The sequence below is a fragment of the Aquila chrysaetos genome, chromosome 16 (genome assembly GCF_900496995.4).
Source record: "Aquila chrysaetos chrysaetos chromosome 16, bAquChr1.4, whole genome shotgun sequence".
NCBI classification, from domain to species: Eukaryota; Metazoa; Chordata; class Aves; order Accipitriformes; family Accipitridae; genus Aquila; species Aquila chrysaetos.
The window spans coordinates 3872773-3888236 of record NC_044019.1 but is presented as its reverse complement, the minus strand read 5'-3'; the positions used below and the strand labels follow the sequence as shown (position 1 = coordinate 3888236).

At 40.3% G+C, this 15464-nt stretch overlaps 1 protein-coding gene across 1 annotated transcript in view; it reads right to left on the bottom strand.

Annotated features, from left to right (window-relative positions):
• Positions 1-7095: 7095 nt before the first annotated feature.
• CLIC4 (chloride intracellular channel 4) overlaps positions 7096-15464 on the bottom strand; it is a 33324-nt gene continuing 24955 nt past the window's right edge. The window contains exons 3-6 of the mRNA XM_030039227.2: positions 15077-15202; positions 13586-13692; positions 12149-12330; positions 7096-11331 (exon numbers count right to left, since the gene is read on the bottom strand). Coding sequence (XP_029895087.1) covers positions 11167-11331; positions 12149-12330; positions 13586-13692; positions 15077-15202 — 580 coding nt within the window. The 3' untranslated portion in view covers positions 7096-11166. The remainder of the gene's footprint in view (positions 11332-12148; positions 12331-13585; positions 13693-15076; positions 15203-15464) is intronic.

Below are 15464 nucleotides of genomic sequence, written 5' to 3'. Positions count from 1 at the left end.
GCCTTTCATTGCCTGTTCCAACCAGATGGTGCGGCCAAAGCAGGGATCCTGGGGAATCAGGACTCCGATTCCTTCCTGGCCCTTCTGCAAACTCCAGGAGAGGCACTCCACCCTCTGCATGCAAAGGGGGGGGGCCCTTACATGTGCCCGTGCTCCACTGAAACGGGTGCATTTATAAGCTCAGCTCCCCGCGGATGTGATAAGATCAATCCTTGGAAGCAGTGTAACCACAGCAGGAGAGCACCGCAGCTGGATTGTTTAACCTATATACAGCACCCCAGATAGAGCTTTACCCCTTTGGGTCAGGTCAGAGCTGGGGATCTCTCCTCCAGGCTGCACTGCACGATGTAGACATGCACTGGGTGACTCACACAAGGGCACCCAGAGAGTCAGCAGCAGAGCCAGCTACTGTGCCCAAAAGCGAGTAACCTGGAGGGACCCCCAACGAAGCTGTGAAGCTCAGCTATTCTTGAGAACCAGTCACAACTTGCCTTGGTTTCAAGGCCTTCTCTTATCTTTTGCAGCAACTTGGGCTCATTGTGAAATCTTACCACTGGAGATGTTAACAGCCAGGATTTATGGCTTCTGTAGTTTCCCTTTAATAGCTTCAGCTGGGGAAGCGCTGGCGAAGGATGAAAGATGCTGGTACGGGATGGATGTCAGGAGAAGACTTCAAAGACTTCCAATACATTGAGTCGCGTTATGATACTCGGGATCCTTCTCTTACAACCATCCAACGCTTTCAGGAGCCTCTCCCTCCTTAAGCACGGGCTTAACCATTTGGACCCACAGTCAAGCACCTGCGTCTCAGCTCTCGAGGCTCACAGGCAGGATTCTGCCCTGAGGAGCCCCTGTTCAGGTGCTCCCAGCAAGTTTCTCATTGCCTACAGCACATTACAGAGCAGTACCTTTCTCCTTACCCCAGTCTCCCCCAAATCCTTCACTCCCAGAGACGCTACGAAATGCCAGCTGGCTCAGACCAACGCAGTAGCCACTGCAAAATCCAGTTTGCAGCAGGAAGTTTCACGGGAAAGCTGAGCAAGTTCTGCTGTAATGAGTAACTAGCCATAAGGAAAGTCTCGTCTGGAGGGGAAGGACAGAGCGAGCCTGAGAAGGGATTTTGCACACTAGTATCTACAGATTCCATTGCCCTGTGGGCTAGTCACACTGTGAGAAAGTTTGCTCGTGTGCATCTTTCACTGCCCACTAGTACAAAAGGATCTTAGACTAACTGAACTGGTCTGTCACACACTATGCCTGGAGGGCAGGTAGCTGGGACCCAGGGACAATCTCCATCCTGTTGGCTGCAAGTGTGCCAAATTTCTCTCCTCAAGGAATCTAGCAGAAAAGAATTCACTCAATGGTCAAAGCAGCGTTATTTCACACTCCTTCCCATGGCAGGTTTTACTGCATAGCTGATTCTGGCTCAAAGTCCACAAAACGCTCTGAAATTAGACTCCTTTGAAGAAAGCTCACACTGAACACTTCAAATCCGGCAACCCCTCGCATCATGCCTGCAGTAAATGCGCATGTGCTGTTGTATATCTGATTCTTAGTTGAGTGGGTGCAGCAAGACGAAGAGCCAACCACTGCCTTTAAAAAAAATAAAAAAATAAAAAACAAAAAACCCACAAACTACAGGAACTCCCAGTCCCTATAAGAAATATTGCCTGAGGAAATTAAAACTAAGAAGTAGCTGAAGCAGCATATGCCTGCCTACACCTTAAACCCACATACACAAGCAGGAGCTGTAAAAACTCTCAGCATTTTCCTACCCTATGTCCTGGGATGGTGCATCCTGGCTTCACATGCTCGTTTGTCACAGATAATGCCACCTGGCACGCAAACAGCAGTTTACGTTGTCCAAGTGCCCTGAATGACAAGAAGAAAAGCACAAGCTTCATTATTCAGTTTTGTTTCAAACATATCCACAGTAGGAGCCCACGGATACAGATCAACCCATCCAGATCAAATAAAAAAATTCAGCTACAAGCCACAGAATCGGTATGAACGCTAACGCAGCTTTGTTACACTGATGTAACTTCACTCCCAGTGAGCCAGCAAAGCAGATAAACAGAAGTCATGGTGACCAGCAGAGTTAATAAAAGCCAATTTCCTTAGGGCACATGCCCTTGTGCTCAAGCACCCCCCTCTACTGCAGCAACCTCAGCTCCCCTCTTCACCCCGTGAGCCTCCTGACACAAGGCAAGGTGCTGTGACTTATCTGGAGCTATGCGTGCGCTTAGGCCAGCTCTGCTGCCAGACGGCAAGTACATCAGCTGAGCTCTGCTCCCTGAATGGTCTTCATTTAGATCTCAAAGGGAGATCATTGTCCATGATACTTTCTTCTTTAAGTTTCCTTGTTGGTAGCTATGGATGGGAAACACTACCAAAATCTTTTAAAGGCAATTATTCCCCTTTTAAGAAAGCAAAACTGAGACACTACAAATGGAAACAGCTTGCCCAATACAGACAAGAAATGAACTCACAGCCCCTAGAGTCAAGTCCCGGGAACTATTGTCTAGACCACCCTTCTTCCTTGTTAAGACTCTTTCCAACAAGAACTTCACCCCAGAAACAACCTCCAACGATTGTGCAGCTACAAATAGCTCAACTTGTCAGCTGTTCACAGGGCCCAGCTCTACTGCTTTACGCTTAAAGGCAGTAAGTCTCTAATGAGACTCAAGCCTCAGGCAGTAAATTATTCAGGAAGACCAGGGTCTTCGTCTTTTGCCTGGCATCCCACAACAACTGCGGGAGTATCCAGAAGTTTAAGTTCTCCTCGGAAAGCTGTGCGCACACAGCACGACATGTACAGAGCAGCTGGGCCTCTGGGAGAAGGTTGTGTTTGCAGCTACCGGGCACTGGGCTGACTGCAGCTGGCTGCCTCGCCAGGAGGCTGGAGTGGGCTGCTCTGTATTAAAAACAGGAGCCAGCTACAGCTGTGCTCCACATCCAGACTAAAGCATCATACTCGGCAAGGGCTGCAGCAGGGGTATTGAACCAAAGGAGAAACAGGAGCAGAAGCTGTCAAGGATGGAAGTTACTTAATGCTGGGAACAGGAAGGGGGAGTCAAGACTGCTAGGTCTGTATGTTGGGCAAGAGTCTGACCAACAAGTTTGCTGTTCCCAGTTCGTGTCACTCATCAAACTTGACAGAAGAAGGAAAAAAGGTAAAATAACAGCTATCTGCTCCTGGGTTCTGCTCCCACTCCAACCACCAACTTCATATAAGATACCGAGCAAACTCATTTCTGCGAACCACAGTCCCATCTTCCTAACAGGAAGGACTGGAACTGGAGGCTTGAAACGCACATCAGATCAGAGAAGCCCCTCCGCTGCCGAGCTCTGCCTTGCAGGCACCTCTCGCAGTTGACTAAGCTCCCTCTTCGGGACACTAGCAAACCTGCTACCTTTCAGTGTTTTACTACTAACACTAGCTTCTCACAATCAGCTTTTTAAATCACACATTGTTTAAATTTTTGCCATGTTCTACATCCAGAGCTCAGCACCGTAAATGCTTTCTCCTCTACCCTGCATTCAACCAATGCATGGACCGAGAAGGCCATTTTAACCAGCATAACCTTCAAACTCATTAAAAGGAGCAGTATCACTTCAATCAGACTCTTTAAAATAAGAATTCCATGTGCAAACTGACAAAGTCATTCTCCTAGGTCCTGCCAAGCCCTTTGCCGCAGGCAAAGGAGTTGAGACGTCCCTTAGCATCAATTTTGTTTGTTTATTTATAAAGTTCACATGTTTGATCTTTGTTTAGCAACCGTTTTCATCTCTCTGTCCAGTGGTAAGAACACAGCAGTTCTTCTCTTGAGTCAAAGAATCATGAGTTCTCTTTTTCCAGCTCTGGAAACCATCCAGCATCAGCTTTGAGAGCTCATCAGAAATTTAGCAAGACCAAGTGCAGTAGGATCTGCAGGGAGAAGGGTTGCTTACTTCCGGACTTTTCATTTCTCGCACACAGTTAAAAGCTAGGCTCTGTACATCGCCCTAAGTTAATACTTTTCAGAAATTATCTCATGACACTTGACTAATTTACCTCCCCCAGTCTCTGGTTACTTTTGAACACTGCGATCACGACCCAAAGTTGCTCAGCCACCACACACTTTTGGCAGTCTTGGAAAAGTACTAAGCCAGACTAAAGAGCTTTGTTATTGCCAGTGTTGCTGCATTTTTTTCATGAGAGATTAAACTGCTTTAAGTCTCACCACTATGCCTACTGACTTCAGGAGACCACCACAAAACCAAGCATTTGGGTGTGAACTATTCACCAGTTCAAGGTGAATCTTGCTTTTGCAGAATGAATTCAATGAAGAAAGTAAAGCCCTCAAGCAGCAGTTCCTAAACGTTTGTGATTAAAAGGTCAGTCAACTTCTCATGGACCATTCACATTCACCCTGTTAACGCTACCCCCTGCTTCATGTAAGCCCATCAAAGGCTCTCCTTGGCCTCCTGGACCACCTGTGATCCACTGAGAAGAGTTTGGGAACCACTACAGTTAAACATATTCTTGATTAATGAGTCACTACATCCACCCTTTCTCCTGGAGACTTTCAGAGACAGCAAAAATGTTTAGACATTCAGTTCATACTTAGCTTTCATTGTAATGAGTGTGCAAAAGCCCTCAGGCAACCACGTCAAATGAGTTCCTTTTCCATCCCACTGAATACAAAGGTTTGTCCAGGTTTCTTTTTCCTTCCATAAAAATCTCGACTACTCTCTGACAAATTGGTTTATTCCTACACCAGCAAGAACTCAACAGAGATACTTGCAGGGTCTCCTCAGCCTTTTAGCTACTGTATTTTGCTGCTGTTTATAAGAAAACCGAGTTGAGGAAGTAATTAGAAAATTGTTTCTGGAATTTCCACAGCACAATTAATACTTTTGGCAAATAGTATGTTTTAGCCTCTTTGCAATAAGAAAACTGGAGCTCTGATAAAGCATGCTAATTGCTAAAGGAACGAACCAAGACAAATCGGATCAATCTTCTGAAACGTGTGCAGTACCCTACGTAAAGTACGATACTATGCTAACAAAATGCTAGTTTATTTCTAGGAACTTCTTAGTGAAACGTCACAAAAATAAGTTGATGAGTATCTAAAATAGTATTTCCAAACAAGGTGCCAATATTTCAAGGCTAGTGCCATTAACAACACATCTCAAGGTGAACCAGTGCTCCAAGATCACGAGATCTCCCCCTGACTTGGCACCAGAGAGTGACAGTAACTTCCAGTACATTGTTAGGCTGACTTAGAATAGGGCAGAGTACAAAGAGAAAGAAAATGATCACTTAAATATAACTGGGGTCTAGCTAAAGCATGTTGATGTTGCAGGGGTGGACAGGACACAGGAGAAGGGTGACACACTTCACTATAGTCACTGCAATTCTCAGACTGCACTGCTCTCAGGCCTTACAACTGAGGTGAACAGATATCAACTGCTTTCACAATTACTACTTATCACAGTTTAGGTGGTCCAGATTCTAAACCACTGGAGTTCATTACGAATCTCTAGACCAGTTTTCCTTGGGAACATGGCACCATTTTTGGAGAGGTAAGCCAGAGCTATGAAACCTGGATTCAAGCCAAGTCCAAAATTATTTGCATCAGAGCTGACCCTGACAACAGGGAGAACACAGTGGACAGAAACAAGTATGAAACATTCAGCCTCACCTAGCTCCCCTCAAGCTCTTAAATTCTTTCCATTGCTCCCAGTCAGCAGCTACACAGAACTGTTTGGGAGTGGGCTCCACAGCTTTCACTGAAGCCAAAATCCAGCTGTTTCTGGCTCGGACATCCAGGAGGAACGTTTCACACCAGACTGGGCAGTCACCTGAGGTGTGTTAAAAACAACATCTAGCAAAAAATATAAAAGTTATTAGCTAGTCAAAAGCAGCTCTTGCAGCAAATCATAACTATACAAAATATTTATCACATATCCTAAAGACTATTGCCTTTGCCATGCAGGACGAGCGTCATCTTCACAGCTCAACACTATTCCCTTTCAGTGTGCTCTTCACATGAAGAGGGTATTACATTACCTTCTGATCCACCCTGTTGCATTTCATGGAAGTATGTGACCAAACTCAAACAAGGTGATCACAAATCTTACTGCAAAACCCACCTCTGATCACAAACGTTGCAGTCAGTAAAATAATACAGTGATACAGGTATGTAAACCTACCAAGGGTTTAATTGCTGGATTTGCTACTATTACAAGCACGTCTGTTACTTTCCTGCACATGCTCAAACTCAGATGATGGCATCCTAGATTACAGGCTCTGGGAACGTCTTCTGGATTCCACAAATTTCCTTTCAAAAACAAAAATCAGACCCCAGAGACACCTCAAACACTCATAAGACAGACAAGAGATTGACATGATAATGCTTAGGAAGTTTTGAAGAAAACTTCCACTAGCAGCTGGTGGTCTTTGCTCTGAAGACCTAGTACCTAGTTAACATACTCATATTAAAAGCAAGGGTGTATGGTGTTTACCATGGCTAGGTGAGACAAGACATATTTGAAAACAAAAGACAGTGAGGAAACACAGCTGAAACTCAGAATCAGAGCACTGAGTCTGAAATCCATAAATTCCACAGATGGGATCAATTCAGTCTCAACTCTTGAAATGGCTGTTTAGTGGATTATCTGGGTGGAAACAAGCTGAACCAAACTTGAGAATTTTTTTATGTCTTTTTAATAAATTTTCAGTTTAACTCTGAAAACCTAATATTCCACAGAAAAACATGCTACCAAAATTTAGGGGTTTATGTTTCCACTTAAAATTTGGAAAAAAAACAAAACAAAACCACTTTTCCTAATTTCTGTAGGGGAAGTCATTATTTCTCAACTCATTCTTAATTTTAAGAAAGTTCTTAACTTTGTTAAGGGGCACAACAGCTAGTTATGTTAGAGACAACATGTATTCTGCCCTAAATCACACTACCACTGAAAAAAACAGAAGGCCAAAAACTGAGAAGGTAATTACTACAAAGTTTTGTTCTGTAGTTTAGCACACCACATTCAAGTCAAAGCTTACACATGAGAACTGTAGTCTTCAGAAATAAGAGAAAGATCTGCTTGGTAGTGAAAATATAATTTTATTTTTAACAATAGCTGCCAGCAGTATACTGGTATATCTGTAAAAGATGTTCCAGAGAGTGAAAGACATAAGCAAACTACAATAAATTGTATCAACTCTTCAAGTATTTCTGCAAACAATGCTCCAATTCTTGATGTCCTGTCTTGGGAGTCTCAAAATCCTATTCTGCTCCACTATTGTCCCATCCCTCCCACCCCCTCCAGAAACAAAATGTAATATTGGTGGCACAGGTTCTGAGGCAGATTAAATATTTTTCACTTGGGATGAAGCCTTCTTCTGAAAATATTAATTGGATGTGTTCAGATAGTACTCTGAGTGGCAAAGAGTAAAAAAAGTTGACTGTACTTAGCCACTTTTTGTTCTACATTGAGATAGGCATCAGTGGGTTTGGCTCAAGCATCTTCAATTTATTCATGTCTGTGTTCCTTTGATATGAAATGCTAATTTGCTACTTTAGCATAAAAACTTGATTACATCTCTCTTCTTATCATGGAACTGCACGCAACTCTCAATCAGTTTAGACATGCCCATTGCGGAAAAACCACCAATTTTATGGGAAAATGCGAACGTACAAGCTACATGGCTGTGTCTGTCCATGTGGGACATTTACATAGACCAGCAATGAACAGTAGATGGACAGGAAAGCTTTGGAATGCGTGAAATTGTTTCAGAAGTTCACATGCCTCTTGTTCAACAGGCAGCTCTTACACATACGGAATCTCTTCAAGAAGGAAAGCTTGTTAAAAAAAAAAATCATGCATACACTGTAATCTGTTCTCCCACACAAAAACAGGGTGAAGATGATGGATTTTCCCTTTATGTTCAGGAAATACACAAGTCACCTGTTTTAATGGGAATTTAAGCATATTTCAGCTTGAGAATAAAGTAAGTTATTCAGCATGCTAATACATGCAACCAACTTGCAAACTGGAATGCCTACTTGAAAGGGTAACTGCTGTTTTTAAATTGTAGAAGGGGCTAGAAGCATCATTTTAAATTTAAACAGGGGGTAGATTAATTGCTGTTTGATGAAATTAAAAATGCATTTAAAGATCAGATTGTAAACAAGTTGACAGAAGTCAAGAATTTACATAGTTATGAAAGGGCTTTTTTAATTAATGTAGCACTGGTGATTGGGGCCAGATGAAAGTGCTCTACCCACACCAGACGCTAAGCCTTTTACACACCACCCTAGCTATACTCTGCTGTTCTGAAGGGATCACCTACAGAGGTGAGAGCTGCTCCTTCTCCATTAGATTCCTGGCCTCTGCTGAAGCCAGTAAGAGGCTGACCAGCTTCTGCCACAACAAAACTGTGCAATAGGAAGCCTGAAAGATACCAACTCCTTTCACACAGGACAGTTAACAGCTATCATATGGTAACCGCCTTAGAAACTGCTAACCTGGTCCTCATTTGAATTACACCTATAAGGGAAAGGCTCCGACGCTCAATACTCCATTGTACTGAGATAAGAAATACATTAGTTACAGCAAGAGCTTTAACTTTGTTTACAAGCTTTCAGACACAATCATTAAAATACTTAATGCCGAATATAATGAATTACAATTGTCTGAAGATTGCCTAAAAAGTAGAGAGAATATATTATCTATAAAAGACAAGAAGCCTGGTATTTTAACAAGTTAAATATTTGTATGCATTGATATGCAGGCCATGCACACACTAGAAAACTGCATGAAATTGTTTTCATGCTCATATGCACATAACTGCCTGGTGTACTAAGTTGTGCACGAAATGGCTAGTTTGCTTTTAAAAGGAAGGAGGCCCGATTACTACAACATCAGACAACTTCCAAGGGCCATCCTGATCTAGGTTTTAAAGTAGAGTTAAAAACTTAAAGATATGCCCACAAACACATTGCTTCCTACATTTTTGTTTTTCAAGGTTAACTATATGATGGAAAAGAGCACCAAACCAATGAGGGTTGGGGTCTTCTTTTACCCTATGTGTCATTAAAAATGTTATCTAACAAAAAAGTAATTCCTTTTTCTAGAGGTCACGTTGTAGCAGAGACTGAACCCCTACAGAGGATTATTATGGCTGAGAAACTTTATTCAGGATGAGAACGTGACATTAGAATACAGTAATTATTAAAAGGCTACAGTAAGTTTTTCCTAACCAGGTCACTCATTCTGCAGAATTTTCTTTCTGTGCCTAAACACCCCCGTAATAAATCATAATAGGGTCTAAGTGTATCTATGGTTGTCTTTGAAAAACATGTAACAGGCTTGCTAACTGCCTTTATATTGGAATTCTAGCTCTAGGCAGGCAAGACAAGGCACCACAAGCCACGTATACTATACAAACATGGATCCTGTACTCTACCTCTTCTATGTCAAACTAACTTCATGGGTATATAAAGTAGCAAAAGCAGGATGCTTAGAAAAGTCAGGCTGGTTTTCACAAAGCCAGTGCTTACCAAAAAAATTAGTGTATAAAAGTGTTTATGCGAGCATTTCCATGTTATTGCAGAATGTTAAATATTCCAAGAACAACCTACCAGGAATAGCACTTTCCAGCTTCTAAAATCAGTTAAATATAAAAGTATCTTTACAAAAAAATAGGCATATAAGTCTAGCATTCTTTGGAGTTGTTTATGATGGTCTTTTAAAAATAACCTAGCAGTTTATTTCATGCATCAAAATCAGTAATTTTAAACAAGAAAACCATTCCCTGGTTTAGAAATATTTGAAAATTGCTTTTAAAAAAATTGTAGTGCTATTCCTCAGTGTTGCTGTAAAAAGATTATGTATAGTAGTGCAATGATTATGATTATGCAAAATTGCAGTCCAGGTGCACAGATAAGCAATTAGGATAAATTCCATGTAAAGGACTGGATTTCACACACCATTTCTTTACAAGAGTAATTAATAAATTTCCTTTCAGGAAAAAATGCATACTACAATGTAAGGCAAATGTTTTCTTTAAAGGTCACTTTAGCTTTCTTCAGGAAAGAAATAGCTTAAAAAAGTTCCCAGAAAGACTCCCACTTTAATGGCTATCAGTGTTCAGTCTTGCATCACTAATCATTGCACTGCTATTCACCATATACAGTAGCTATTTATCAACTAGGACACTAATGTTTACATGTACTTTGTTTATGACAGCACAGATTTTGTAAGTAAATATCACCAGAAAGACCTATACAAAATAAAGGCTCTTAACTACCAAAAAGAAAGCCACTTGCAATTTTTAAGGTGAACAGATGGCAAGCATCCAATTCTTCTGGTTTCATGATGGTAAAGGGCATCCTGACAATTATTCGTTTGCTGCAACTCAGAATTCGGGACAAACGTAGGTTGTCAATTTAAAAAAAAATTTGTTTTTTTTTCATCTCATCAAGCTCTTGAAGACAAAACTAAATACTAACTCTGAACTGTGAGCTTCCCGCTATAGCACTCAAGCCTAGATTCAAACTTCCCTGATATCTGAGGTCATTCAAATCCAAGTTTCACATTTGAGTCCATTCTCAACCATTACTGTGATTTCAAATCCAAAAGAAATTTTTTTTTAAAACATTGCCAAATATTCTGCAAATGGCTCTTTTGGATAATAAGTTCCCTTTTGTATGTAAATAGGATAGACAAGCAGGTACAGTTCAATGTGTCACAGATATGACAATTGTGTATAGATCTTCTGGAAAAGCAATAAATTCCAAAATACATAAATATTCCTTGTACCATATAGCAAGACAGTATCCTAAACCAATTCGTAGACAGGGACCAAATGTTTGCAAAGAAAGCTAGTAGGGGCAAGATAACCCTTCATAGTGAAGAATCTAGAGTTACCCCAGTGCAATATTAACATAACTGCATTAATGATATTCAAACTTGCTGTGAAAAGAGGTAAGGAAAAACAAGCCTATAATTAAGTCTGCAAACTTTAGGTAATTACTGTACCTGGTCTATCCACCATAACTTTGAATAACTGCAAGTTCATGCAAAAAAAATCGCTATCTTATATGAAAAGAGCAGTCTGTTAGAAGCATTGTTATGGAATATGTGAGAAGTCATCTCTTTTGCAAGTGCTGTTTACTTAGTGAGTCTCTTGGCTACATCACTGTAAGCTATTTCAATTTCTTTGTCTCCAGGACAGGTATTGGTGAATTCATCCCTGCTATAAGCATTCGTCAGGTATCTCCAAATCCCTGTCATTTCCTTGGGAATCTCAAAGTTGCGGTATTTTTTGGCCACCACCTAGAACAAAAGAATTACATTATGAATTTACATCCTTCAACTTAAACCACTTTTCCATGCCTTGTCACACTCTCATTAAGCTATTCTTCCACCACATACACTCAAAGTCACTTCTAAAGTCAGCAGAACCTGCCCCTCTGGGATATGCCTGGACCTGGCAGCATACTGCCTCACTTAGTTTGTATTGCTGTCCTCAAAGTAAATACTTCTGCACCCAGGCAGAAACTTAATCTGTGGCTCCATCTGCAGTACAAAACTGACAAATATCATTGGAGACAGTGAAAAGAAATCAAACCACAATTATACAGGCACATCTTCCTTCCTGTAGTTATCCTAGGCTACCTCTTTCTAAACTTCAGACTTTTTTTTTTTTTTAATGCATCCCTGTTCTTTCACATTGAGTCATTTACTTTGTTGCTAATAGAGCAAGCGGTATTCTCCACAGAGGTGAGAAGACATCCACTTCAAACATTAACTGGTCACATGATGTTCACCTTCCTTCTCCTACCTCATTCTTTTAAGTGTTGCAACTTCCTGTGACCACATTGGTCAGTACCGTAAAACGGGTTTTGGCTTGTGCCATTTTATCATCTGCTGCCCAACTTGTCTACTGGTTCACACCTTCACTGAATTCAACTGCTCTATCCCTAAAGCCCTTGTGAATTACCCAAACCTTACGCAATTTCATGTACTGTTAATACTGTAGTTAAACTTACATGGGAGCTTACAAACAGTTGAAATTAGTTGGACTCCAGAATGTCATAAACCATAAGCATCTTGTCCTTCGTTATCACGTAACAACATACAAGGCCTTTACCTTGACAATGTGTAGTTTGGGTAGCAGGTTGCAGTCTGCTAGTGTCATCTCATTGCCATCCAAAAACTTGCGGGTAGAAATTGTAATATCCTCCATGCTATTTTCATCTATCTCATCAGGAAGAGGAGAGTTCAGATACTCGTCCAGCTTCTGGAGGGTTTTCAAGAGGCCACGTTCTAAGGCTACAAAGGAAGCAAGTTTTAAGAACAAAAAAGGAAGCCAAACCACAGCACACAAATTTCAAAGCAAATTATAATTTAGAATATTGGTATTAGTGGCAGATCTGAAAACCAAAATCCACATCACTGTACTACCCAGAGCAGACCATACACTGAAAGATTTTTAACCCTTGTACAATTTTTGTGGCAACACTACTGCTGGAGCTGCCTTCGTGGTCACTAGTAACAATGAAACTGAACTAGAATCCCTTTAAGTATCACACAGATGCAGGTCATTTAAAAGCTGGTTTATGCATGAGTTTGCACTAATTTAAAATACTCTAAGATTGCTCACAAGTGTTTATTTTTGGTTTAAGAAGTGGCTTATGTCAAGTTTCTTAAGACTATTCCTAACTGGCTTAAACTAATTAGAACTGAGCTATGCTAGGGTTTATATTCATTTAAACATAATCTGTTTAATGTCACATGCTCAGCTAACAGCCACGACTAAACACACAGACTACAGAGGAGTTTTATGGAATACAGCAGAGGGCAGCACACCCCACAAAATCTAAAAGTATTTCTTAGCTGTTTACAAATATTTTGCATCTCTCCATTTGAAATGCAGCAGAAAGGCGTTCTGATACCCTGACTTAAGTTTTCCTTCTAAGTACATCGAGGACAAAAGATTTGTACTAAACTATTTAAAGGTCTAATTGTGCATTCTTTCTCTCTTATTAATCTCTCACCTTCCATCTACTATGTTCTCTCCACACAGAAAGGTCTTAATCCTTTACAGTAAGTGACATGAACTAAGCTTAACTCAGAACTCTGAATAGGAGCCCTCAATCCTAGCAAGGTCAAACAATCAAGTGTGCAGAAAGGCCTCGCAACAAATGCATGGAAACTCAACCACCAGGGCACGACACAAACTCTGCATGGAAATTTGGTTCTGGACATTAAAATAATTTCTACTTAGTTCAAGAGTTTAGTGTAGCTGTTGCGTAGAGAAGTTTCAATGCCAGGGATTCTTACAAACCATGCATACCCTACTAAAATTCTGATTGAACACTGCCTCACTGAAGTTCTCTTTGGAAGTGTTGAAATCTTCGTCTGTGACCATTAACTTTAAACCACAGGTTTAATTCATGGGACTCCCTCAAGTGTCCATCAACACGCAGCAAAATTTGTCAGTGACACACTTCACAGTAAAGCTGCTCTGAAAAACACAAGACAATGAAACAATGTGTGCACAGCCATCAGCCCCCAAGTAACCTACCTTCATTAGCTTCTGGTCTAGAATTCTTGATAAATGCAGAAAATTTGGCAAATATATCCATTCCAGCCGTGTTTGATTCTGGATGCTTTGGTGAAAGTTTTAGGTACCTAAAAAGTAGAAAGGAGTAGATCTACAGCACATTTAGCAGAATGATGCTTACCATATATTAACTAGCACAAAACAGCCCTTTTTAAAAAAATTCAAAAAAAGATTCTACATCATGTACATTTACCAATTTATCCGGAGGACTTGATTCTTAAGTGTAATATCACACACTTCCATTTAAGTTAAGATTTTTAAACCCCAATACTTTTAAATCACTTTTTTTCAGAGGAAAACCAAAGCACATTTCTGCTTTCTGAATCAGGCATTTGTTTCAAGCACAGAGTCTGTCTGAAACAGCCCAGGGTCACAAGAGCAAGCTCCCTTACTCTAGCACAGCAGTGCTGCCAAGGGGGCAGATCACAGTTCTGTAAACAAGAATATAGCTAGGGATCAAACAGGTAACAAATTAAATACTCTCATCATTCTCTGTTCACTGGAGATCTTTTTTTTCTTTTAAATTAATATCAGCTGTCCCAGAATATCACGGACTCAAAATCTTTTAACAAAAAGTAAAATCTTGCCACACTAAAAAGACAAAACAATTCAGTCTGCTAAAGGCAGAGTCTGCATTTTGCCATTGCCTGCCAGCTGAGGGAGAAGCAAGCCAACAGTTTAGAGAAAGCTTGAAGACATTTCTCAAGCTTGTACTGTGTAATCTAATTATTTTTAAAAGTGTTCAGTATTTTCCACCATAATTTCCAAACACTAAATAATCAATCTCCAGGACTCATCATTATGCCTAGTATGAAGGAATTAATTTTTTAAAAATTATTTTCAATTTGCATTTAGTAATTACTGGTTCTGTACAATTATCAACTGTCCCTCTGCTCACAGAAGGCTGGAAGGAATAAAAAAGCAATTAACATGAAATACATAGCTCACTGATACTCCTGGTAAGAACAAGAAAATGACAACAAATTCTTAAAGACTTAAATAGCACCTTACTTCTAAAAGAATGACTTCAAATACAAGTCTCCAAAAGGACACCACACGTCTCCTTAAAACAGATTCCCACAATAGTTTATTATGGAGTCAGGACTAAGTTTTGTATAGCAGGCTCATCTTCATTTACATTATTTGGACACATTATCAGAATAGCCTACCCCAGTCATCAACAAGAAAAGTCATTTAGTCTGAAAACTGCAGGAAGGATGACAGGACTTTTAAAGATTATTTTAAAATTGTCTTTTGTAAAGAAAACAGTTTTTAATACAAAGGTGAGCGAACTGGAGGGAGGAAAGGTGTGACATGCGAGAACTCCACAAGCTGTTTTCAATGTCTTGTCTTCAGTTTACTGATGCTGAAGAACATCTTAATTAGTGCAGAAAACCCCTCTGAGAACACTCCATCTAATCTAAGGTGACAAATTATTATTTTAACACTTACTTGGGTGGAGCCAAAACATCTTCCAGGAACTCTTCAATTTTATTCACATCTGTTTTCACTTCACCATTGTAAGTTATGAAGGGCGGATGAGTGCCTGGAGCCAAATTTTGAAGGTCTGCTGGTTTTCTAGGGTGAAATACAAACCAATACAAAAGTAATTGTGGGACATCCATGACCCTAGCTTTCATTGCTACAGTCACAAAAGCACTGCCTGAGGTTTTCACATCCTTGCAGTTTCAAAAAGATATCACCAGTTTTCTTTTTAAAAAATGAGTTTACAGTTTGATTAGCATTTTGAATATATACTTGATAACAATTAATTTCAAATACTTAAAACCAACTGCTTCCTCCTACCTCTGGCTATGTTTTCTCTCAAGTTAATATAATG